We start from the raw sequence: 25,906 nt of genomic DNA on the forward strand, positions 1-25,906 counted from the left end.
GGCGAGTTTATAAATTGGTTTTATATTTGTGGAAAATGTTTTATGTTTACAGATTACACATTTACACACACTGTTGATGTGCTCACTCAAATACAATTTAGCCAAATCTATTCTGCAGCCCTGCCCTCACCTGTTGATGTGAGCGTTGAGCTGCTGCACCTCGGCCAGCAGCTGGGTCTGGGCCGGGTCGTGGCACTGCTCTTTGCCCGGCCTCTGGCGGCGCAGCACGAGCCGGGCCTGAGCCAAACTCAGGACGTGCTCACTGTCTGAGACGGCCACCTGCAGGTCCTCTCTGGTCCTCTGCTCGCTGGCAAACTCAGACAGAATCTAGAGAGGAAAAAGGGGAAAGAGGGGAGAGAGGAGAGACACCCGGTCAACCTGTGTTTTCATTTAATGGTGAAATCAGAGGAAATCTTTAATCTGAAATTAATACTTCTTTCTTTTTTTCTGTCTATTCTTAATGAAAGGATCATCTGGGCAAGTGATGATGGTCCATCCATCCATCTTCTCCCGCTTATCCGTGGTCGGGTCGCGGAGGTAACAGTTCCAGAAGAGAGCCCCAAACTTTCCTTTCCCTGGCCTCTTCAACCAGCTCTGACTGGGGGATCCCAAGGTTCTCCCAGGCCAGCCAAGAGATATAATCCCTCCACCTGGTCCTAGGTCTACCCCTTGGTCTCTTCCCAGCTGGACGTGCCTGGAACACCTCCCTAGGGAGGCGCCCAGCTGGCATCCTAAATAGGTGCCCGAACAACCTCAACTGGCTCCTTTCGAGGCGAAGGAGGAGCGGTTCAACTCCGAGTCCCTCCCAGATGACTGAACTTCTTACCTTATCCCTAAGGGAGACGCCAGCCACCCTGCGGAGAAAACCTATCTCGGCCGCTTGTACCCGCGATCTCGTTCTTTCGGTCATGACCCATCCTTCATGACCATAGGTGAGGGTAGGAACGAAAATGGCGCGGTAGACAGAGAGCTTTGCCTTCTGGCTCAGCTCCCTTTTCGTCACAACGGTGCGGTAAAGCCACTGCAGTACCGCTCCTGCTGCTCAGATTCTCCGGCCCATCTCACGCTCCATTGTTCCCTCACTCGAGAACAAGACCCCGAGATTCTTGAACTCCTTCACTTGGGTTAAGGACTCATTCCCTACTTGGAGTGGACAGTCCATTGGTTTCCTGCTGAGAACTATGGCCTCAGATTTGGAGAGACTGATCCTCATCCCAGCCGCTTCACACTCGGTTGTGAAACGATCAAGTAAGTGATGGGTCGCAGACCGATGAAGCCATTAGAACCACATCATCTGCAAAAAGCAGTGGTGCAATCCTTAGTCCACAGAACTGCAGACCCCTTCCCCCACGACTACGCCTCGAAATCTGATCCATGTATATTACAAACAGGATTGGTGACAAAGCGCAGCCCTGGCGGAGGCCACCCCTCACCGGAAATGGGTCCAACTTTCTGCCGAGGACCCGGACACAGCTCTCGCTTTGGGAGTACAGAGATTGGATGGCCCTGAGTAGAGACCCCCTCACCCCATACTCCTGCAGAACCTCCCACAGTAACTCCCTGGGAACTCGGTCATACGCCTTCTCCAAGTCTACAAAATACATGTAGACCGGATAAGCGTACTCCCGGGCCCCCTCCAGGATCCTTGCGATGATGATGGCCATGTTTAATGGGCCGTCATCCTCAAAATAAAAAAAGTTATATGTTTAATCTTACTTCAAGTGCTATTTATCAATCTACATTCTTTTGGTGTGAATTGCAAGCGTTGGAGATATTTGCTGTAGAGATGTCTGCCTTCTCTCCAGTATAATGGCATATGGTGGTCAAAAGCTCCAAAAAAATACATTAAAAAAAACCTCAAAAGCAACTACTTTCTTTTGACCAAACTACACTTGGCCTCCATATCACTTCCCCCAAGGGAGCGTGCATCTTCAATTTGGCCAAAAATTGTTCCTAATTTAATCTGCAACTCACAACAAAGTCAGTGGACTATTTGATGGGCATTATTTTTTCTTGGTTAATTGTGAGACATTACACTATGGGCTTATCTCTACAATCGGCAACTCACCCCAAAACAATCTACCGGTAGATTGATAAATAGCACTTCAGGTAAAAGGAGAAATAAATCAATACTGACATGATAAATCAAGCCAGTTCTTCTCTTTACCAACAGTTGCCTCCCACTTCCTTTCTGTCGAATACACAGCTCACATTTATCTGCATTACCTTAGCCAGCTGATCCTCCATCAGTCCCTTTGCAGACTTGATCTCGTGGACGTTGAGCTGAAATGTTTCTGTGGTGGCTTGGAACTGCTTCTGCATGTCGGCCAGTGTCTGCTCCAGGAGAGACTCCACCATGGCTCTCAGGGACAGAGAGTTGACCTGCTGCTGCTCTGCTTTGGCCATGTTGATGTCCGAGATGTTCTCCCACTGCTCTGGAGTCACTGTGAAGCTGAGAGAGGAGGGAGTTTAAAACAACTTATACACACCTGAAGCTAACAAAATGTCTTCTTGTTCTGTGCTGTAATGTAATTAATTGAAATCATGAATTTCAAAATAGCTTAGAAGCTGCCTTTACACAGATGTTATATTGCTTTCCTGGCTTTATGGTTTACCTCTGCAGAAGAGTTTGGGTGTTTTTGGGCCTCTGCTGGTTGTTGGTGGAGTGAGCGGTCATTAAGGCACACGAGTTGTCGATGCACTGAGCTGCAAACTTCTCCTTCAGATCCTGCTCCAGATGGTACTTAATGGATCGATTCAATCTGGAACATGAAGCAACATGTTCTGTGTTTATTTTCCGTGCCACATATCTTGTGATTGATTTTCTTATCAGTTTTATAGACAATTTACGTTAGAAAGGTAAGTTGTCCTGTACAGATCATACAGAGTTCTTCCTCCCTACCGTATCTGCTCAGTGATCTGCTCGGCTACACGGTGCAGAAGGGAAGCCACTCCCTCGATCACCCCCCTCTCCCTCAGCAGCTCTCTGTCCACCTCGTCATGGAGCCTCTCAGGAGGAACACGTTTCATTCTGAAAACCAGGGAACAGCAAAAAACAATTATCACCTACTCATCCTTACTGATATTGTTTTTTTTAACATGTAAACTTCATAGTTAGAGAAAGTAGTGTAAAAGTTAGAACTTCATGATACCGAAAACTAGCAATAGCTCCCAATCCCAATACATATTGTGCATGTTTCTCCTGATGGTTCAAGCCTCACCTCCAGAGGTTAGAGAAGTATATTATAATTATGTTAAGTAGAAGTACCAGAGTGTAGGAATACTCTGTTACAAGTAAAAGTCCTGAATTGTAAATGTTAATCAAGTAAAAGTGCAAAAGTATTTGCATCTAAATATAGTTAAAGTACCGAAAGTAAAAGTGCTCATTATGCAGATTGACCCATTTCAGAATAATATATATGATATGTTTTATAATGATTGATCGTGAGAGTGTTCTCAAAGCTGGTAAAGGTGGTGCAGCTAGTTTGAATGACTTTGTATACTGCAGGGTAGCTTGTGGATTTACTCCAGGTGGAACTAAAGTCTGATTTAAGTGGTGAATATAAATCAAATCATGAATCAATATTTCAAAAGTAACTAAAGGTATTTAAAAAAAATTGTGGAGTAAAAGTAAACCATTAACCTCTGAATTGTAGTGGGGTAGAAGTACAAAGTAGCCAAAATGTAAATGTTACTTAAGTACAGTTCTTGAGTAGATGTACTTTACTTCACACCACTGCTAACCTCTCCTCCAGACAGACCACGGTGACCCTCAGAGGCTCTCTGCAGGCCCCCAGGGCTTTCCCCACTCTCCTCTGCAACTCTATGAGGACATTGATCTCCAGGATAATCTCCTCCAGCTTCAGCTCCAACTCCTTCTTCAGAAACTGGATGTCTCTGACCCTCTGATCTGAACAGCAGGGGGGGGGGGGAAGAAAAACAGTTCAGCTCTGTGGTCTTTACAACATTATGTGTTAGAGCTAAACACAGTGTTTATTTGTCTTCCTACTGTACTTACCTAGTTGCTTGTTGTCATCATTTTGCATGCGTTTACATGCTTTGTCAGTATCCTGGATGAGCCTCTTGCATTCTGCTCTGAAGAGCACAGAGTGGTTCCGCATCACCTCGATATTCTCAAGATCAGGCCCAACACACTGCTCGATGTTACGGTCCGGGATAGACATTATGCTCCTCTGGTAGGTCACTAAAAACATATATGAAGAAATTATTGGAAATGTGGCTGCCTTATGTTGAAAGATTAAGGAAAGCACTTCTAAAGTAAAGGGAAATTAAGACATAAACACATCCAGTGCAAATGTATTGCATCCTACCTTAGTTGGTTGATATGAGATGGAACTAGAAACTAAAATCTCTTTATGTTCAGGGATCAAGTTTCAATTATTATCATTGATACAAAATTATAACACATTGTTTAATTGATCATTTTTGTTTACATTTTCTTCAGGAAGAAGCAGCAACATATGGGTATTTAATTTATCTGGACAGATATTATGGCAATTTTTTGCCATAGAACATTTGGCGTTTGCCTAAATACGACCTGCCACTGTAAGAGTATATTCTACATTGTATAACAACTCTTGTTTGAAAATTAATAGAAATATTTTAAAGGAAAAAAAGGAAATCAAGTAAGCATTGTCGATCAACTTTGAGTATGTTTGAGTACTAAGCATCATTAATATAGACACAGAGTCCGGCTCCCCTCTCTGGTGTATACTTTGTATCCTATTTAAGAATTTTGATATAGTTGTTATATGGGCCATTCTACCGAATTGGTTCAAAGTCAGGTTGGATATATTTTGAAATGTTGTATGTTTTATCCCCAAAACTTTGTCCGTCAATTGTACCATATCTAAAGTACACATATTTAGTAAAAATAACCGTCATTGTATTTTCAGACAGTGTTGGAATGTTTTTCCTCTCCCAAAAATTGTCACTACAGAAACATAGAAATACAGTACAGTAAAAAAGTATTAGAAAAACCTGTTAAGGTTGTGTTTCCTTCCCTTCTCTAAAAAGTATTTTTACAAATATTTCTTGAAGGTTTTCACAATTAAATCAATACAAAAAACTTTTAAACCAAATGTTAAAGTTCATTTTATACAATTCATCACAATCAAAATGCAATCTTTCTTTGTAAAAGGCATAATATGGATCATATTGATTCGAGAGTTGATGATTGATGAAATTGAACATACATTAAACCATGACAAACGTTATGTTGTATAGCCCAGACAATTGTTTGTAGATAGCTAACATTTTAAACCGTTACATGTTTTGTTTACGTTAGCAAGCCCCAAATAACGTGGTTTATACTATTTTAACTGTTATCTTGGTATCAAAGGGACATGAGAAACGTGTTTTTTTCTCACTAGCCTTATAAAAATATTTTTTAAAAAGTCATATAATACCATACCTTGTTACTTGCAGTTGAAAAACACCCGGATAAAAGTGTAAGTGTGGATACCGTCTATTGTTTCGACGACCGAACTGCCTCTCAAATGTAATGTACAAAACAAATGGTTACTGTGGCAACGGAGAACACGTCATGGCGGAAACGGTCAATTTTCCAGAATAACTTTACATTAATAATAAGAAAATAAATATATGAACTGTTTTACACAATTTTGTATTGCAATACATCTCTAAATTGTATTCTTTTTATTTTATCAAAACCCATCTAGAAATGGATTGAATATAATCATGTTGAGAAACGTTAGAAAAAACAATGGATTGTTACTGCCCACTGCTCATTTTTTTGTATTATCTTTTTCTTTATGGTGAGTTAGTTCAAAGTGCGGTCCTACAACAAGAGAAAAACAAACAAAACAATTAAGTATTCATACATAGATATTTACTAAGAGTATTTTATGGTCTATTTAAAAATACATTTAATTAGATAGTGGTAAGCTAACTATATACAAAATCAACATTTATAGGGTACTTTCTATTGGGAAGTAGCTGTCCCAAACCCTGACATCTAAATTTCAATTTCTGTAAATATAAATACCACTTAAAACATTTTTTGAAGATGTTTTTAATGATGTATTTCAAAGATCTTTATGATAAAGTTTAAACAGAAGTTGGAAGATTCACCCCTGCATTTTGGATCAGGCAGTGACACTTCTGTACCCAGTGGCGACTGGTCATTAGGGGCACAGCCCCACCTAGTGTCAGCAGAAAGTATTACAAATAATGATTACAAAAAAATGCAAAAAATAAATAAAAAAATATATAAAATATATTTTAAGATCATGTTTAATCATCTGATTCGTCTGTACATTTCTGTTTTAGTCTGTGTTCTTCTAATTAGTGCCTACAGTGTGTGCCTATTGAGCTGTTTAGAGCCATATGGGACAAAACCATAGACTGTATATATAAAGGACAAAACCCGATCATGCCCTCCCTCTCACTGACTCTAAGACAGTGAACGGTGACTGTAAAAACTACACTGCGCATGCTCAGAGTATTGTCCTATTTAATGTGTTTGGCAAAAACATTATGACCATAGGGGCAGAGTGCTGCCATCCCCACCATACGTCATCTCACATAATTCAGAGCTGATTGGCTGTAAGTACGTGTGCCGCGAAAAGTGTGGTGTGTGAAGAGGAGGAGAGAGACGCGTCCGTTTTTGGGTATCCTTTTGTTGAACTTTCTGTTTAAAATTAATCGAAGCATCAGACAAAAAAAGCTTTTGAAAATAATATAATATTTTGATTTAGGTCAAAATATTATATTTGTAAACCTGAAGAGTCAGTGCCAGTGCCTCACCAGCCATGAACCTCACTGCACGTCACTGCAGAAGCTTATATATAGACATCTAAGTTTTCTGTGCCCCACCACTTTTGTACATATAGGAGCGCCACTGTCTGTACCTCATCGCTGGATGGTAAGTAGGCCTAGTTAAACCCCATATACTTTGAAAGAAATCTGTTCCAAAATCTGAGAATAGGCGTGTAACCTTAAAGAGCTTACGAAATGCTTTTAGCACCTGTTAGTGGGCTTAGTATATGATAGAGGTTGCATTTGTATTGTGAAATGTGCCATATGTTTTTTTTATTATTGATGTAATTTTTAATAAATCACGATTATAACAGCATACAAATGTTGTCAGTTAGTAACGATCGTTCTATTTCGTATATGGCTTCGCCCTCTAAGGCTATCGCTTTTGGGTAATCCCCCTGCGCCCCCGCGCAGCACTGAAAGACTTGTAGTCCACGCCCACCCGCAAGGTGGGCCCCACCCTCGGGCCTCCTTCCGGTATAAATAGGAAGGAGGCCCGGCAATCTGCTCCCTCTTGCTGCTGTGGCCGAGGAGGACGATTGGCCCGTCCAGGCTTACGAGCCCGCGGACGGGGCCTCGTGTCCCTGGGGCAGAGTGCCGGGCAGGAGTCCGAAGCAACTCCTGCCCCGCCTCCTTCCACGGTTCACCGTTCGGTACTCCCCTCCCTCCTCTCCCCCGGACGGGGGAGACAGAGTTGGAGCAGGGTGCCAGCTTGGCGGCCGAACATGCTTTCCCCCTCTCCGTCACCACAGCGTGGCGGCGTCTGTTACGGAGACGGCCAGAAAAGTGCTACTGGACGCTCCAATCAGCCCGGACGAGCTGTTCGGACCCCAGTTCCACGCCATGGTGGAGTCCATGAAGACGGCCGCGGAACAGGTGGTCGGCATTCGCCAGCATGTACAGCTGGCTCCAGTCGGCTGAGCTGCCACAGCGGCACCAACGCCCGCAGTAGCCGCGGCGTCCACGCCAGCCACAGGATGCCGCAAGCGGAGAGAAGCCCACAGCAACCGCCCCGGCGGCTGCAGGGGCTCCGTCCCACGTCTCCGCTCCCCCGCCACCCCAGAGACAGGGTCTCCCGGCGGCGAGTCAAAGGGGAGTGAGGCTCCCCCGCTCCTGTTCTGCTCCGCGAGAGCCTCCGAGGAAGCGGAGCCGGTAATTAAGCCGGCTGCCACTAATCTGTTGATTAAGTAGCAGGGCTCCCTGCAGAAGCCTGCTGGTTTTAACCTATCGGTTAATAAACCTGCAGAGCTCGCGGCATTCCCCTGTCCGAGATACGCCTCCTACACACGGTCATAATAACCCATGAGCACCGGTATAACGCCTCATGTGGACAGCACTGCACACACCTCCACTCATCCCCTGACCGTGTACACGCCTCATGATGACAGCCGGAGTGAAACGCAGCGTGTGGAGGTTTCCTCGCAGCCCTTTCGCCTCACGGGCAGCGGCGGCGAGGGCAATGGCGTGGCTCGTCACCATGACGACCATTACAGCACATCACAGAGAAGCCAGAACGGGGGAATGAACAGTACACCAACAGTAATGAACAGTCCTCCTCCACGGCTTTGCACGGAGGAATGTGGAGTGGAAGATATTTGCACTGCTGCATCTTGGTCTTCCCCCTGTTCGTTTATTCATTTTTAATTGAGGGATGTCTCCCATTCCTCTCTGACACACCCTGTACTGGGTGTCCTGTCGGAGTGAGTGACGTCAGGGAGCCAGCTGTGCGCCTCTCTCCTGCCTCTCGGCACGCGGAGAGCAGCCCTTTTCCCCTCTTATAGGAGGGATGTTCCTTTTTCCTCTGACATACTTTGTACGGAGTGCCTGGTCAGAGTGAGTGACGTCAGGGATCCAGCTGGGCGCTCTCCTACCTGTCTGACACGCAGAGAGCTGCTGTTCCCCCTCTATGATCGCTGCGCAAGGTGGGACCTTCGTCTCTACTTTCTCACAGCGGCCGGTATGTATTGTTCCCAGCCTTCACCCCGTCGGGAAGATAGGCATGTTTTGCTATGTTCCAGGTACGGTGATGCGCCATTACGCATGGCACAACAGGCATGGGGTGTTATTTAGCAGGTGTGTCTGTGCTTCTAGTGCCGGGCGGACCCAGTGGGGCGCAGACTACATCATGCTTCGCCCTTAACCCAATAGCGATAGCCTTAGAGGGCGAAGCCATATACGAAATAGAACTGAGGTTACCTACTGTAACCCCAGCTTCTATGAGTAAATGGCGCAGCCCTCTAAGCGCGGGGCCCCACTGGCTCTACGAATAGCTGAAGAAAAGTTATTTGGTATGGGAGCAGATTGCCGGGGCCTCCTTCCTATTTATACCGGAAGGAGGCCCGAGGGTGGGGCCCACCTTGCGGGTGGGCGTGGACTACAAGTGTTTCAGTGCTGAGCGGGGGTGCAGGGGGATTACCCAATAGCGATAGCCTTAGAGGGCTGCGCCATTTACTCATAGAAGCTGGGGTTACAGTAGGTAACCTCAGTTCGTAGCTCTGGAAACAACAACTTCGGTCATTTCCGGCGGTGACGTCATGAGTAGAACACAGCTGAGCAGAACACAGCTGAGTCACCATTGTTTAAATGCCTTGAAGCGGCAAATATTAAAACAAAGGATGCACAACAACAAAACGCGAAGAATAATCGGCAAGCGATGTGTGGTATGGGGATGTGGGGCCATCTCCAAATCTGGCTATGGGATGTTTTTGTGGCCAAAAAATTATCAAATGTCGCGTATATGGACCAAACAAGTGCGTCGTACGAGGGCGGACTTTGCTGGTCCAGGTAACCCGGGGTCGATGAAACCTACAATTTGTGGGCAGCACTTGGAAAGATCGTATTTCCACCAGTCCATAATGCTCGCTAAGGAAATTGGATTAAAAAAGAATTTCAAACTGAACAAAGATGCTGTTCCAACAATACTGCCAAGACCCCAAATGCCAGCACAAGCCACCACGCCGATTCCTACACGTCCCCCGATGCAGAGTCCTCCACTAAAGAGACGGCGAAATGCATTCGCCAAAAGGGAGAGAGCGAAGGTAAGCCGCGCTACTTGCTTTAAGCATAAAGCCTGAATCAAAATGACATGTCAAATCTCACACATTTATGAGTTGATGAAGTCATGATGCCATATATGACTGCATGCACTTTGCCCACAGCATTTATAGTAAAAGTATACCTCATAGGCCTACAACCGCTTCAAATTATGAAAAATGTCAATATTATTACATAGGTATTGCAAACTTTGTTCAATGAATCCACTGACAGAACTGAGGATAGCGACAATCTATTGGACATCCACACTGGGGAGGAAGCTGTGTCTAAACCAGTAAGTATACAGAACGGACTGTGTAAAAATACAATTTGTATCTTCATCACATGTATGTACATAATTCATATATTTAATTGTTTGGTTTTATAGCATTGCTCTTGTAAACTGTGTTCGTTATTCTCCCGTCCAGGAGAGAAGCTTTAAAAGGAGACTAAATGGAGTCTCTGTGAAAGTTCAATTGGGTACTTTAATTCAAAAAAAGGCGCGGGTTGGTCACAAGCATGATATTGTTCAGTCAGACAAACAGCTGTGATCCGCTCCTGGTTAGGGAAGAGAAGAGGCCGATCTCTCCTCCGGTGCTGTTATATATCCTCTGCTGGCTCCTCCCCGCCAGCCGGCTCGCCTCGTCTCCAATGTCCGTTGTTGCATTTAAACAGAGGATTGGTTCTTTTCACATTCAATATATGCTTAACACGCCTTTTCTCCTCATATTCTCTTTCATCACTTTTCATGTAACACATTCTAAACGCTGTAATCAATACTCTAAACAATACTTCTCGGCTCGTTTGGTTTCCGGTCATTCCGGATGTTGTCACATGCTACTCTCGTCTGTAAACAATAATGTATTCAAATAAACTGTACCTTCATTTAATATTCAGCATGGTAGTATCTCGACATCTATAGTTGTAGTGTTAAATAAGTAGGTTTCGGTTTGCACCACTCCATATCATTTCGCTACTAAATTCACAGAAACCGTTCTCATACCACGCTCAGTGTTAAGGCACTTGTTTTTTCAAAGTGAAAAGAAACAAACCATTTTAGAATAGCGATGATTTTTACAACATGAGATCCACCATATTAGAATAGTATAAAGTAATAAAGAATAAAATAAAATATCTTGGATTGGCAAAGTAAATTGAAAAATAAAAATAAACTATCTTGGAATAGTGTAAAGTAAATTGAAATGGATTCACTCCATTTTAGCATTTTATTTTGCTCACTTCTTCACATGATTTCATAATGTAAAGAATCACATCAGCTGGACATTCATTGATCAATCTCATCTCCGAACATCCATATCATTTAAACTAACTCATCATTGTCATCAACATCTGTATACGGGGGTTGGTCGTCTTGTTCTGCTAGCATTTGTAACTGTCTCCTCATGAGAAATTTACCCTCCCTCCTTTCATACCATTTAAGGTATGAAAGTAATATGTTCTCTAGAAGGGGCCGTCGTGATCAATCGGTATGTTCTACTCTGGGGTACGGCATTCTAGACAGTCATTTCTGGGAGAAGATTTTGGTCAGTTACAACAGTTGTAGAGTTTCATCACTTAAAAGTTCCTACTCAGTACCTTTGGGTGGTCTGTTCTAATGCAGTGATAGAGTCCCTGAAATGGTGTGAGAACTGGTGGAATATCAATAACTCATTATACTAATTTATTTTCAATTCTTGTCTACTTAAATAGCTATGCTAACCCCTTTAACAGTGTGTGGAACCTTGGGTGCCCGAGCATGTGATAATTACTCCCTCCTTTAACAAGGACTTTAAAACAGAAGTCATTTCATTAATGGTTTGTAGTTCAATTCAGGAATTTACACCTATGGCAGATATGTTTCTCCTTTAAATAACATCTCTAAATGTCAGGTCATCACTGATTGAATGGATGACCATTAGGAGCTGGTGGCACTTGTCTTTAAAACTCATATTCTGGTGCCGTGCGCTCCCTCTGAAGCTGCAAGTAAAATTTAAGACATCTGCAGGGTTGGTTCGAGCGACCCCTTCTCCCTGAACGATATTTTTTGTAAAATATGCACCATCACAATGAGTGATCCAAGGCCCCGCATGTATTACTCCCAATTATATTAGTTTTTTTTAAATTAAAATGTGCAATCTCTCTTTGCCCAGTGTCTTTTTCAAACTCTACATCTTGGACGAAAAACAAATGTTATTTCCACCTTAATCTTCCCTCCTGAGGTAATAACCATGCTACAATGGAGAAATCAATACTCTAGATTGGAATACTATCTTTGGCTTGGTACTAGCTCTACCTTTAACATTTTCCATACAAATAAAGATTTGTCTGCTTTTATAGAGTGGTTACTAAAACCATCCCTTTAAACTGTAGGTCTATACTGTAACAAATTAAATCTTCCCCAAATTCACACATGAATAAAAAAACTCTTAAAGAATAATTTGTTCATATGATGAAAAGATTGAATAATATTTTCTACCCTCAGTGTGTTTTTAGGGTTATCTAATAGTTTCCTCTTTCTTTCTTTATAAATTCACCAATTGATTAATTCATGGCTAATAAATCTTTTTCTTTACGTATTTCTCGTTGGTGAATAAGTGTGTTTATGTGTAAACTCACTCACTCCCGTTTTCCTTCTCCCCCCCTCTGGTTGTCAAGCCACGACCCCCTCACGTTCTGCCGGACCATGCCAACTCCTCCGTCCTTTCCTCTCTTACGTCCACCTTCTCCTCAGTCCATCCGCTCTTGAATCCTTCCGCTGTAACTCTCTTCAGTGTCCCATCTGCTTTGCATTTCATCTCCTCCTTTACAGTCTCTACTGGTTGCATGGAGGGCGTATTCTGCTCTCATGTCCCACACTCTGCTCTTGTGTCCAAATCTTGTGGCTCAGCTTGGAACTTCATGTCCTATGGGGGACCGATGAGAGTGTGCCTTTTTATGTCACCTGTAGTTCTGGATTCCTCAGGTGGAGATGGTTCTGGATAAAGTCTTGTCATTGTTGGTTCAGCTCTGGTTCTCTGTCTGTTTGATGGAGAAGGAGGAGTCTTCCGTGGTGAGGTCTTTTGTCTGCTTGGAAGTTGGGGTCGTAGCGTTCTGACAGGCGGAGAGATAGAGAAAGAGAGATCTCGGGACGCATTATCTATAGTTAATTCTAACACACTGAGGTAAAATAAATCCAATCTTTCCCACTCTATTTTCCTAACCATACTATCTTTGTTTGATGTTAAATGTCATCTAAGCCCAGTTAATGTCTTCTAATAATTGTACCATATCCCTAAACATTGTTTTCACCCACTGTAACATGTTTACTCCAATTAACTCTTTCAGGAAACCACTTTCTTCCATAAATTTAAATACCTAGATGTTTCAAGCACCACATATTTCACACACTATAAAAGAACGTCTCCATATTTTCTCCATCACTTTAAATCTCACTGTTATTTAGAACATAAGTAACTTTTGTGACTGGACATATCTGCAATGTCGCCAATATCTGCTGGGAAATGTTGTTCATAGAGTTTGTACGTACAAAGCTGTACTTGTGGGTTAGTAGCCTGTTTCAACTGTAATCATTTTCAATAATTCTACTCAGGTCACCGGTCGGTTGTTCATAAACTTAACAGGGGGTGTTTCTGGTACAGACTAAAACATGGATCCAGTGTATTTAGAGATTCCCCTAATCTGTAAATCCCCATCACTTACATATCCCGATCACTTAAACCCATCTCATCATTTGATACAAGAACTGTATATAGGGGGGTGAATCATCTTGATTATAACCGCCTCTTGTTTGGGACCGAGTATTTCTAACTCCTCCTCTTGTTGCTCAGCTGATCTTTTGGCTCTGGGGATAAGTGAAAGTCTGTGAAACACAGCTGGAGTCTTGTTAGTGATGTGGGCATTCTCTATGAGTGAACTAATGGTTCCATGTTTTACTTGATATTGTACTCCCCTTCCAACCAGAAAGGTGCCAAGTGTAATGAGCACAATCGACAATGCTATTCTGCCTCTTATCCCTAGAGGACCCTACAATTGGTTTGGCTTTGTTCTTGTCATCATCTCTATTTTATCCCTGGTTGTGTCCGTTACAGAATTTAAATAATGAGTACAAAAATAACATATACAAAAAATTGGACTCTTTTTCAGATGTAAAACAAACAAAAAATTGTTCACATTAATGTACAATCTATAAAAATCTATAGACAATTTGTCTTTTGAGCTGTTTCTATCTTTATCTTATTTCTATTTATTGTTTTGTTCCAGCTCTGCCAAATCAGTCCTAACTCCCAATAATGTTCTGGAAGTTGCCAGTGAAGGGTGACAATGTGTGAGGTGGTGTCAATTTGCTCCTTTTTCTTTACCTTTAAACCAGAGCGCGTGTGAAGTTTGTTACAACTTTTCACGCTTCCGTCCACCGGGGATGAGCCCACTGTCTTTTGTGAACTTTCACCCTCACCCAATCACCTGGCCGAACAGGAGTCTCTTCTGGTGTCTCGTCTGGTATCTCTGTCGCTTTCCTAGCCTGTATAGACAAAACTTGGATAATATTACTCAGAGTTCTGACATATTCATGCACTTCTATTTGTCTAATATCTAAAACTGGACCACTCCCTCCTTGGAGAAGGCCCAAGCTTCGGCATACCTCTTGTTGTTATGAGACCTATTGTTGACTACATTTTATTATTTATGAACTACAACGTCGCTGAAATCAACATATCTGTATAATCATGACACTCCCTCCTTTGAGCATAAAATGCTCAATTAATATTGCAATGATTACCGTATTATGAACAGGACATGGAAAACCCATAATATTGCATTAAATAAATATAAATTCTCCGTGTACCCACAAGGCGTACAAAAATATCATATGATGTATGGCTTTCTGATGGCATAAATGCATATTCACAAATTTTTTTCCACTAGCTCTTCTAATAGTTTACTTGTTTCAATAATGGCTTTTGTCATGGTATTATGCATCATCGTTGCTGCGAAAAACAATACCCCTGGTGTCGCTAATGCGTCTCAATAATTCTAGGATTAGAGGATTGGCTGACACTGCTGAACTAACATATGATAAAATAATCTTTCTCCAAACTGGAGGGAAAATATGAAATATTCTCACAGAGTGACCTGCATGAAGGGCTGGTGCCCCTCACTCAAATGAGATATTGCCTTACGCACTACACTATAAATCAGTAAAGTTACTCAAGAATAAATAAATAAAGACTGATTCTTGAAACTGTTGTAAAAACCCTACAACTTCTTCATCCAAGCCCTTAATCAGTGTTATGTTATTTAATCTGCGGCTCATGCCTTAAAACAGATACTTCAGACCGATTATAAAATTGTGTTTATGAGAAAAATGTAATATGACTCCATAAATCACATAATTGTTTGATTAAAAACTGCACTTCTGGCTAAGAATAAATGAAGTTCCCCTTTAAACACAGCCCCGGTCTTCTGACGGGGTCTATCTATGTACTGGCTGGAAAATGTTGGGCCAGTCTCTGTCGCTCCGTCACAGTTCTCCCACTAACAGTCACTCTCTAGTTCTGCTGGGTTCTTGTTGACTTCTTCACTGGTTTGAGACAAGCGACCCTATCGGACACCTCCCTTTGTAGCCAGACTTCACCACAGCAGAATCGAGGTTTCCGTTTTCAGGTCTGGACAGCTTCACGTCAGGTGTATCGCCGCCCCTTGCAATAGTTTTCTGTGTGGGGGAACAACATCACTCGTAATGTATTTTCCTTCTCATAATTACAAAAATAGTCTGCTAAATGTTCTACTCTGCTACTTCTAATTGGTGGATGCTCTGTGTAAATGCAATATTCTACTCACTATCTTTTAAATAACATTCAACCTCGCTGGATTTCAAAATACTCTAGTGCTGAAGATGCATCACCAGATGGTCCGGTCCTCTAAGCCAGTGGTTCCCAACCGGTGGTGCCGCGAGCACTGTCCAAGTGTGCCGCAAAAAAACGTATTTTTATGTTCCACATTTTTTTCTCACTTAATAAACTTCACTTCATATACACTTTATTTTATTACATGTACAATGGAGTTCATAAGCTAATAAAACATATATTGCTCAGATTTAGAAATATTAAAAAGCTTAAATTCTCATGATTTACGTCAGCCGTCATTGTTTACGGTGTGCGGAGCAGCTTTTTATCCTCGCGCCAAATAATTTCAAGATGGATCGTTACGTAGTGACAATAAATAAAGAAGCACCCCAGCCCTCAACAACACAGGTAGGGATGACAGAACATGATGGAACAGCAGTGCAAAAGAAGTCTAAAAGCAGACAGTACAGCGAAAGCTACCTTCAGTATGGTTTCTCCTGGACTGGGGAGGCTGACTGCCCGACGCCAGAATGCCTAATCTGCAGAGAAAAATTATCCAACGAAGGAATGGTGCCAAGTAAACTAGCAAGAAACTTTAGCACAAAACATCCTTCTTATAATTCCAAGGACATTGAGTATTTCCAGAGACTGAAATCACAAAATGAGAAGCAGAGTCAACGTATGCTTTTGTCTCTACGTGTCTCTGACAAAGCACAAGAGGCCAGCTATTTGGTTGCTGAGTTAATCGCCAAGGCAAAAAAGGCCCACACTATCGCGGAAAACCTCATTCTACCGGCATGTAATGAAATTGTCAGGGTAATGATAGGGCCAGATGCTACTAAAGAAATCGATAAAATTCCATTATCCAACAATACAATCAAACGTCGCATCGATGACATGTCAGTAGACATAGAAACGGTCCTAACTGAAAAAATACAGAGAAGTGGCAAATTCGCTCTGCAAGTTGATGATTCAACAGACATAAGTGGCCACTGTCAACTCATTGCCAACGTGAGATATGTTGACAGAGAATCCATTGAGGAGAACTTCTTTTTTTGCAAAGAGTTACACACACATGCAACCGGAGAGGAAATTTACAAGACCACAGCTGATTACCTGACAGAACAGGGTCTAAACTGGGGGATGTGCAACAGCATTTGCACCGACGGGGCTGCTTCAATGACGGGGAGGGTGAAAGGCTTTGTAAATAAAGTGAGACAGGTAAATCCCGATGTACAGATAACCCACTGCATGTTACACCGAGAAGCCCTTGTCGCCAAAGCTATGCCACCAGACCTCACTGCAGTATTAGAACAAGCTGTGAAAATAGTGAACTACATCAAGTCCCGTCCGCTGAAGTCGCGGTTGTTCAGCACATTGTGCAATGAGATGGGGGCTGAGCACCATGGCCTTTTACTGCACACGGAGGTCCGCTGGCTGTCACCGGGCAAGGTGCTGTCCCGTGTCTACGAGCTCCGCGACGAACTTGTTGCATTTGCAAATGAGCACGACTTACCCTACAAAGAACACATGGATGATGAATCGTGGTGGGTTAAGCTTGCATATCTGGCAGATATTTTTAGCCACCTCAATGACCTCAACATCAGAATGCAAGGGAAGAATGAGAATATCCTGACAGCCACAGACAAACTCAATGGTTTCCGATCCAAGTTAAGACTGTGGCAAAATAAAGTCGCCAAGAAAAACATTGAAATGTTTCCACTGACATCCAGTGACCCAGCGCACAAGACAGCATTTTTTCTACAAGTTGTAGCTACTCACCTGAGAGTGCTGGAGGAGAGGTTTGAGTCATATTTCCCTCCTATGAATGAAGACTTCGATTGGCTCTGGGATCCGTTTAATCCTCTGTCATTAATATCAGCCACAAGTTTAAACAGCAGAGCTCAGGATGAACTCGCAGAGCTATCTATGGACCGCTCCCTGAAACTGAAGCACGGGGAATTACGTCTGGATATATTTTGGCTGCTTGTGGGACACGAGTATCCATCCCTCTCAGAGAGTGCCATCAAGGTGCTTTTACAGTTTCCAACCTCCTACTTGTGCGAGCTGGCGTTTTCCTCACTCGCATATGTCAAAAACAAGACCCGGACCCGGCTGTCAGTGGAGCAGGACCTCTGCGTTGCGCTGTCCACTATCCCCCCACGCATCAAGAGACTCTGCTCACAAAAGCAGGCACAAGTGTCGCACTAGCACCGTGTAACGGTCTGAGAAATGTTTATGTTTGGATGTTAATTTGTGTGCCTTTCTTATAAATGTATGATTTATGATTTTGTCAATCAGTATTATCTGGATAGCGAAATGCAGAATGTTTCATATTTGGGATGTGTTTGATGAGTCACATGACCACAGTCAGGTCAGAGGGCATGTTTCATCCCTCCAATTTTATTAAGTTATTATTTAATCTATGTGATCATAGGCCTGCCTCTTTTGAAATCCAAATGTAAAATAATAACTGTATTGATATGTATTCGTGTTTTTACACAGGTAGGCCTACTATTTTCAGCCAAAACAAAAGAGCCTACTTAGTAGGCCTGTTTATAATATTGAATTCGTCATAGAAATGGTGTTGACATTTTTAGTCTGGTTCTTACTATTATGTGTGAATACATTATTTGTTCTATAAAATGTTCTATTCAATTAAATACACATTTGAAAACCAATTTATGGTGTATTTATGGTTTTTAGTTTAAGCTCTGAAGTGGTTTTTAAATCTACAAAAAGTTGGGGTGCCTTGGGGTCGAGAAATATTTTCAGGGGTGCCTTGGTAAAAAAAAGGTTGGGAACCACTGCTCTAAGCTTCCTCATTGTTGTGGATGATACCAGGCTGTCAGTGGCATTTGGTTCATGTTTGGAAATCCTGTACGTCTTTGACATCTCTGGGACCCCCTGCCTCCGTCGTCATCATGGAAACTGCATGGTGGGCCGTTGTTTGGTGCATGTGGTGGGTATTTCATTTGTTGTTGTGGACAATCTCTAGCCCAATGGCCCAGCTGATTGCATATGTAGCATCCCTCGAACCGGAGAACTTTTCCTCTGCCTCTGCCTCCTCGGAAACCTCCTGGTTGTTGGTTCTCCATCTGATTCTCTGGCACTATCTGAGATTCAACTGTTTGAGATGTCTGCACTGCATTCTCTGGTTCTTCCTGAGCCTGAATTGTTGGAGGAATCTGCCCTGCCTTCTCTGATGTAGCTGCCATTTGCCTTGCCGCTTTCTTGTTTTTATTAGCTTCGGTATCTTTCTCAGCCATTTGTATCTTCAAGAGTCTTAGTTGTAATGTTTTAATTTCTTCGTCTTTTTCCCTCTGGGTTGCTTGGTATTTCATATCGTGGTAAATGAGATGTTGTCTCCATTCTTCAATGGGTATAACATCTAATGCCACCACATCTCCCAGGCTTGCCTGCACTGATTGGGGAAGGGCGTTAATGACCGCGTTCTTCCACAGCATTACGACAGACGGTGAAACGTCATGTCGTTCTCCAGTGCAGTCCTCCCACACTCCTTCACATCTCTTCAGGAAGGCATACATGTCTTCCCCCGGTTCTTTTCTCAGGTAGTTGAGGGCATGTAAACTCCGTGTTGTTGGGTAGATTTGACGAATGGCAGCCCAATACCTCGACCTGACTTTGTTGAAGAAAATGTAATCTGGAGAGTTGGTGCATTTGGCCTTGGAATCTACTGCTCTTGCCTCTAGTCTTCCTTCTATCCGTCCAAGCAGTGCCCTCATGTCTCCCAAGCACAGGTGGTCTTAGACTGTGTATTTCTCCAGATCATTCACCCACTTCTGACCTCCTTGTGTAAGTGGAGGTAGTTTTGCCGCTAATGCTTCCATGTCTCTGTGAGTCCATGATTGGTATTTCAATCCTCCTTCTCCAGCCGCTATCAGCGGTAGCATGAGTGTTGAGCAGTTCTTGAGTCTTCCAGCTTCAGTTACGGTTGTGGTGTCTGGAGAACCTTCGCCTTCTCTTCTCTTGAGTTGTGCTTCCATACTTTTGCTGAGGTCTTCCATCTTTCTGTTGAGCTCCTCTTCCATTCTTATGCCTGGTTCTTCCAATCTTCTGTTGAGCTCACCAGATAGGAGTCTTACCTCATACTCCAAGTCTTTAACACGTGTAGCTGTGGGGAGACCGTCCAACTCCAATACTCCTCCTAAAACACCTAGAGTTGGAGCTTGTATTGGGGGTTGAAAGAAACTGTATTCTTCTGTCATGTAGGGAGGAGGCGCATCTGTCAGGCTTGGAAGGAGCTTTGAAGGTTGGATTACTGGAGCTTCTTCTATCTTTTCTTTCTTATCTTCCTTTGCTGTGAGCTCTGCTCCTTGAGCCACATACATGCTGCTCATTGATTCTTGGCTGACATATTTTAGATGGATTCCAGACTTGTAACTCTAGATTTTCTTTTTTCAGCTCTGTTCATAGCAATGTTTTCAGGTCCATACCAAGAGGGTTGTCCGGCTTTGATCCATGCTTTTTCCTGTTGTAGGTATTCAGCATTCTCATGTTCAACTACAGCTTTTCTATGGGCTTTCGTTGGTCCAGGCTGATCATCTGCTGGAAACAGTCCTCTCGTTTGCCACTGTTCCAACAGTTTCTCCATGTGGTTCCATGTGTTTTGTCTAAGATTTGGAACTGTTATAGCATCTGATCTGATTTTTATCCTTCCCTTGATATCTGCTGTTGAGCCTGGCTCTGCGTCTAGTCTCAACTTAGTTCGTTTTGTGACTTGTTCTCTAATTATTTATTAACTTATCAAAGATGTAGCACTAATCTTCTGACTAGCACCTTCGTTGCTGTTCGTCCGAACTTTAAATCTTTTTTTTGTAGTTGCTCAAGGTTTTATTAAAACATTTTTTTTCTTTTTTTTAAGTTTTAGGTAAAATATTAATAAAGTTAATTAATATATAAAAATTATGCAAAATTAAAATATAAAATGTTAAAATAAAGTTGTACCGTGTATGATTTTGACTTTGAAATATGAATATGGTTCAAATCCAAATCTCCTGTGTACAGTGCATACCGAAATGTATGAAATTATGCAAATGTCTCAACTTGTGTTAGCTTCAATAAAGTGGTGTTTGAATATTCTACAGTCTAGGTTATGTTATTATGTGAAGTTTCTTATCTTATAATTAGAAACCACTTTGCAATTCTATTCTGGCGATCAAGCTTATGTTTATTTATAAGACTTAAAATTATACTTCACAATGTTATGGTGTTTCTTCTATTTGTGTAATAATTATGTACTACCACCAGAGTGCTCTATTTTAATTTCCTAGCTTAATCCACTAGGGAATAGCTGTTGCAAAACTGACTTGTTTTTAACAAGGAGAAACTTATTTTCCTTAAAAATATCTTTAAAATAGGAAGAACATTACACTATGGTTAAACAACACAGCACGTAACCGCCAAAACACATTTGCAACCAGGAATATTTCAAAAACCGCCAAAACACATTTGCCAGCAGAATTACATCAATAATCCGCCAATACACTTTTGCCAGCAGCAATACTTCAAAACTTTGAAAATACAACAATCCTTCCCTTTAATATCCAAAAATGTATTCAGCCTTCTAGTTCCAAGTGTGACAAGAAGTATTATTCGTTCTTCAAAAGATGGAGGTCAGGAAAATGCCTCATTGGAGTGAAACCAGCTGCATAAGAACAAAGAAAGGAGTGCTTTGAATTTGAATTTCACGAAATGGCGATTGCCCTGTCTTTGTTTTTCCACATGTGGGGTGTAAACAAGATGGCACCCGATTATTTCGCACTCTGACCTGTAGACAAAGAGATTTGTCCATGCGGCTCTCAGGTGGGAGTTTAAACAATGGCGAGGTGATCTTTAAACGAACCGTAACAAAGTAAACCACTGGTGTGGTTTTATAAACCCTGAAATCCAAGCCAAAACAACACTTAGTTTAAAATAACAACATTTCTATCTAGTTTACTATGAAAAAAATGGGCTTTATCTTATTGATATCATCACTTAAAGTTAGGAACCCTTACGCACTAGCTATAAACCTGTTCACGTAATATTTGACTTTATAGTCGACTATTGGTTAACTGTTGCTATTTGGACACGCCAAACCGGGACCAATATGGAGACCTATCAGCAACTAATAATAGACCGTCGTCTTATTACTGCACTGCTGTTGTAATTCCGATTACCGTAACCCACCTGCAATATCTTGTTTAAAAACAGAACAGTTTTAACCACTGATAAAGGCTTAGACCTTAACCAAGCCTTTTCTTGAAAAGGACTTTCTTTAAAGCACTGACTTCGGTTACTTAACCCTGAGTTAATTCGCTATGCCCTGCTGGTTTTCACTTACTCGGCCCTTAACCGATTCGCTATGTCTCCACATCTTAACAAAAATCGTCAAATGGGCTATATACACCCTTACGTCATAGGCTAACTAACTACGAGCGTAACAAGAGACACCTACGTGAAAACAGCAAGGCACCTATCCGAAGTACAATGTCCACACACATTTATATTTAAAATTCAACACCCACACATGGTTAATAGCATGCAGGGTTAATGGAACAAAAGAAAGTGTGAACTCACCCTGCTTGTGACAAAACAAAGCCTCGTGGTTTTAGAGTGATTATTTTATCAATTTGGGTTGTTTTAACATTAAAATGCACAGCTATTTTCAGGATCCGCCGGCTGCCGTCAACACACAAATCTAACATTGCCTAGTTTAACTAGTGAATAATTTTTGTCATAACAGGCATCTACGTACCGATTGATTTGAGCTCTTGTGTGTCGAATGGCTGCAAGCGTCTCCAGGAAACAGCCGGTTGGTTTTCTCTCCTCGGTCAGCGGGATCACGTCGGGGTCACCAAATTGTAAACTGTGTTCGTTATTCTCCCGTCCAGGAGAGAAGCTTTAAAAGGAGACTAAATGGAGTCTCTGTGAAAGTTCAATTGGGTACTTTAATTTAAAAAAGGCGCGGGTTGGTCACAAGCATGATATTGTTCAGTCAGACAAACAGCTGTGATCCGCTCCTCGTTAGGGAAGAGAAGAGACTCGATCTCTCCTCCGGTGCTGTTATATATCCTCTGCTGGCTCCTCCCCGCCAGCCGGCTCGCCTCGTCTCCAATGTCCGTTGTTGCATTTAAACAGAGGATTGGTTCTTTTCACATTCAATATATGCTTAACACACCTTTTCTCCTCATATTCTCTTTCATCACTTTTCATGTAACACATTCTAAACGCTGTAATCAATACTCTAAAAAATACTTCTCGGCTCGTTTGGTTTCCGGTCATTCCGGATGTTGTCACATGCTACTCTAGTCTGTAAACAATAATGTATTCAAATAAACTGTACCTTCATTTAATATTCAGCATGGTAGTATCTCGATATCTATAGTTGTAGTGTTAAATCAGTAGGCTTCGGTTTGCACCACTCCATATCATTTCGCTACTAAATTCACCTCTTTTGGAAATTGTAAATTTACCACATGCTAACTGCCACCCGGAGATGAAAGAGTTTCAGAATAAAGCTTAACAGCTGGTGTTGCACAAGAATTTCTGGTTTTTCAGTGTAAAACTCCATTAAAACTGACGGCATGTTTAAACTACATTTCCCCATTAAAACATTGATTTTAATTTCTAACACTCTCTCAATCAATTCAACCAAATGTTGTATTATGAATGTTATTAGATATTATATTATGTATAAACTTGTGTTACCTTATTTACTAACTGTATCTCCGTAGTAAAACCGTAGTTTCGGGTTTCTGACTTGGCTCGTTGTCAGCCGGTGACCAGCTGCCCAGACATTTCGAGGGAAAAAAGCATGAAAACGGGCTTCGGGTGCTGTGGGAAGAACCTCCGTGTATTCACGTTCTTCACAGTAATCAGTTACATTGACACTGTATTGGATAGGCCTACAGACCAGCGCCATATAGATAGAATACAGACTACGGGGCTATTGATAGGTTCTCAATCTTATGTTTTTGAAAGTAGGCTAATACATTAACTGAAGGGGCTGGGCCGGGAGAGGGCGAGGCCTGCGTCAGAGGTCCACTCATCAGACAAGCTCCCTGAGAAAACCGTCATGAAAAAGTTTAGCAATGTTACGACTGGCATAATTTACCCACGGCTGTGATTGACAACCTGAACAGCCAGTTAGAAGCTAGAATGCCAACCTAGAGAGCCAATCAGAACCTAGAACGGGCTGCAGGGCTGGCCAGACTATTATATTGTGCATATAGTTAGATGCATTAGGATAGTCATATGCTCATGATATCCCAAGTTAAATTATATAATATTATCATTTTAAATAATAATATTCAATAATATTCAATAATAAGGACAGAGATTTGTGGCCAATTCACTATTGCATTTATTTTATAGGCCTGAATTAGACAAGCAGTTCCTTTCCGAATTTTGATATTGATATAATATTGGTAATTTAATTTATTGCTGATGTTCTTCTGATGCAGTTGACCCTGAGGAAAAGTGAGACAGCTGCAGTTATGGCTTGACTCTGGGGAATCTAGCCATAACAGTATATTAGCATGGATGTATAATTTATCTGTAGGCTACAAGGGTGGTCCGCACGCGTGGGCCGGTGCGTCTGAACGTCCCGGGCGGAATTTGTGTCCCAGTCCGCCCATGCTTTCGTATCTCTCTTCATACCTTCGCACTTCGCCTTGGCCATCACATTTTACACACACACAGACTCCAAAACCCACAACCCCTTGCGGCTGCTACTCTTGAAGTGACAGGCCAAGCCTGTAACACTTTCAATACAATTTCAAGCTAGTTTCAAAAATGTATTTGTAAAGTTGTGTTGTGTTTTGTACATTTCAGAATGAAATAGATGTGCAAACGGACCCCCCTCCACGAATACACCACAAGTCCATGCAGGCACGACCACGTTTCAGGTCAGCTGGACAGCAAGTTCGAATCCATGTTGCCTTCGGAGAACAATGGGCACATTATTGGAAATCGATCAAAACTGCAAAACATTGTGGTTTTCAAAGGTAGTATTTTTAAACGATGACCATGTGAAATATGTATTCGAGAATGATATTTGTGGCCATGATTGACAGGTGGTCCTATTCATGAGATACTCATACAGGTTGTATAGTATGATAGAAAAATTGAATGAATATATTTTTCTCACAGGTCATGGCAGAATCAACCTTTAATTGATCAAACTCCTGCTGGAAATCTGCTGTTGTCAGCAGGAATTCTTTTTGCGGGTACATCACCAACAAAAGTGCTGAGGGTACTGAAATCCATCAAGTGCTACACCATCACAACAAGGACATTTCTGAATCATCAGAAGAAATTCCTTCAACCTGCAATCAAGACAGTCTGGACCAAGAATCGGAACAAGATTGTGCAGAAACTGAAGGAGACGAACAAACACAAAGAACTGGTGTTAGGAGGGGATGGACGCTGTGATAGCCCTGGTCACTGTGCCAAGTATGGATCCTATACCATACAAGACCTCACAATAAACAAGGTGTTGGATGTTCAATTAGTGCAGGTCAGTATTATTGAATGTATCCTATGTTATGAATAGCCTCCTCCAAATACTTTATAGCCAAACACAGCTGAGAATATTTTCTATCGAACCCAAGACAATATAATTTCAGGAGTGTTTTTTTTTTGGCCGATGCATTTCAAGCTCAAAGCATTAACCATGTTCACAAATATGACCGCTGAAAATCAAATGCTCTATGATAGCCATCTTTATAAAATATTATGTGTGTTCTGAATGTATTTCCAGAGTAATGAAGTCCCTTCAAGTGTCCACATGGAAAAAGAGGGGCTTGTGCGATGTGTCCAGTTCTTGGAGAGTGAAAACCTCATCATGAAGACAATTGTGACAGACAGACACACACAGATCAACAAATGGCTGAAGGAAAACCAAGAACATGTGGACCATCGGTTCGACGTTTGGCACCTTGAAAAAAGTAGGTTAATTTTTTTAACTATAGTAGAATTATAATTCTCCAATTCACTCCAATTAAAATAAAATAAAAAAAATATTGAACTTTCTATTTTATAGACCTAAAAAAAAAACTGGTAAAGCTTGCAAAGGACAAGCAATGTATCGATATTGGGGAATGGATACAATCCATTCTGAACCATTTGTATTGGTGTGCCGTATCAACTCCGGATGGAAATGGAGAAATGATTGCTGAAAAAATGGTTTGTGTGCATGTAAATGGCCTGCAAACGCTAAAATC

The 25,906-nt window shown here is 41.9% G+C and overlaps 1 protein-coding gene and 1 long non-coding RNA gene across 2 annotated transcripts; one reads left to right on the plus strand and one right to left on the minus strand.

Moving 5' to 3' along the window:
- Positions 1 to 126: 126 nt before the first annotated feature.
- On the minus strand, positions 127 to 5,619 carry tekt1 (tektin 1; the record flags this gene model as incomplete). The annotated part of the gene is made up of 7 exons (XM_079655625.1): positions 5,435 to 5,619; positions 4,019 to 4,204; positions 3,745 to 3,910; positions 2,903 to 3,031; positions 2,616 to 2,762; positions 2,227 to 2,452; positions 127 to 327 (listed from the first exon to the last, which is right to left on the minus strand). Exons 2-7 carry the CDS (start codon positions 4,182 to 4,184, stop codon positions 127 to 129), a joined length of 1,035 nt encoding a protein of 344 aa, XP_079511751.1. The 5' UTR covers positions 4,185 to 4,204; positions 5,435 to 5,619.
- A 4,388-nt stretch (positions 5,620 to 10,007) lies between these two features.
- On the plus strand, positions 10,008 to 25,581 carry LOC307022470. Its single transcript, XR_013803407.1, has 4 exons — positions 10,008 to 10,129; positions 24,516 to 24,688; positions 24,834 to 25,200; positions 25,444 to 25,581. It is a non-coding gene; the product is annotated as an uncharacterized lncRNA (long non-coding RNA).
- Positions 25,582 to 25,906: the final 325 nt, after the last annotated feature.

Source organism: Notothenia rossii (genome assembly GCF_949606895.1).
Source record: "Notothenia rossii genome assembly, chromosome: 10".
Classification (NCBI taxonomy): Eukaryota; Metazoa; Chordata; class Actinopteri; order Perciformes; family Nototheniidae; genus Notothenia; species Notothenia rossii.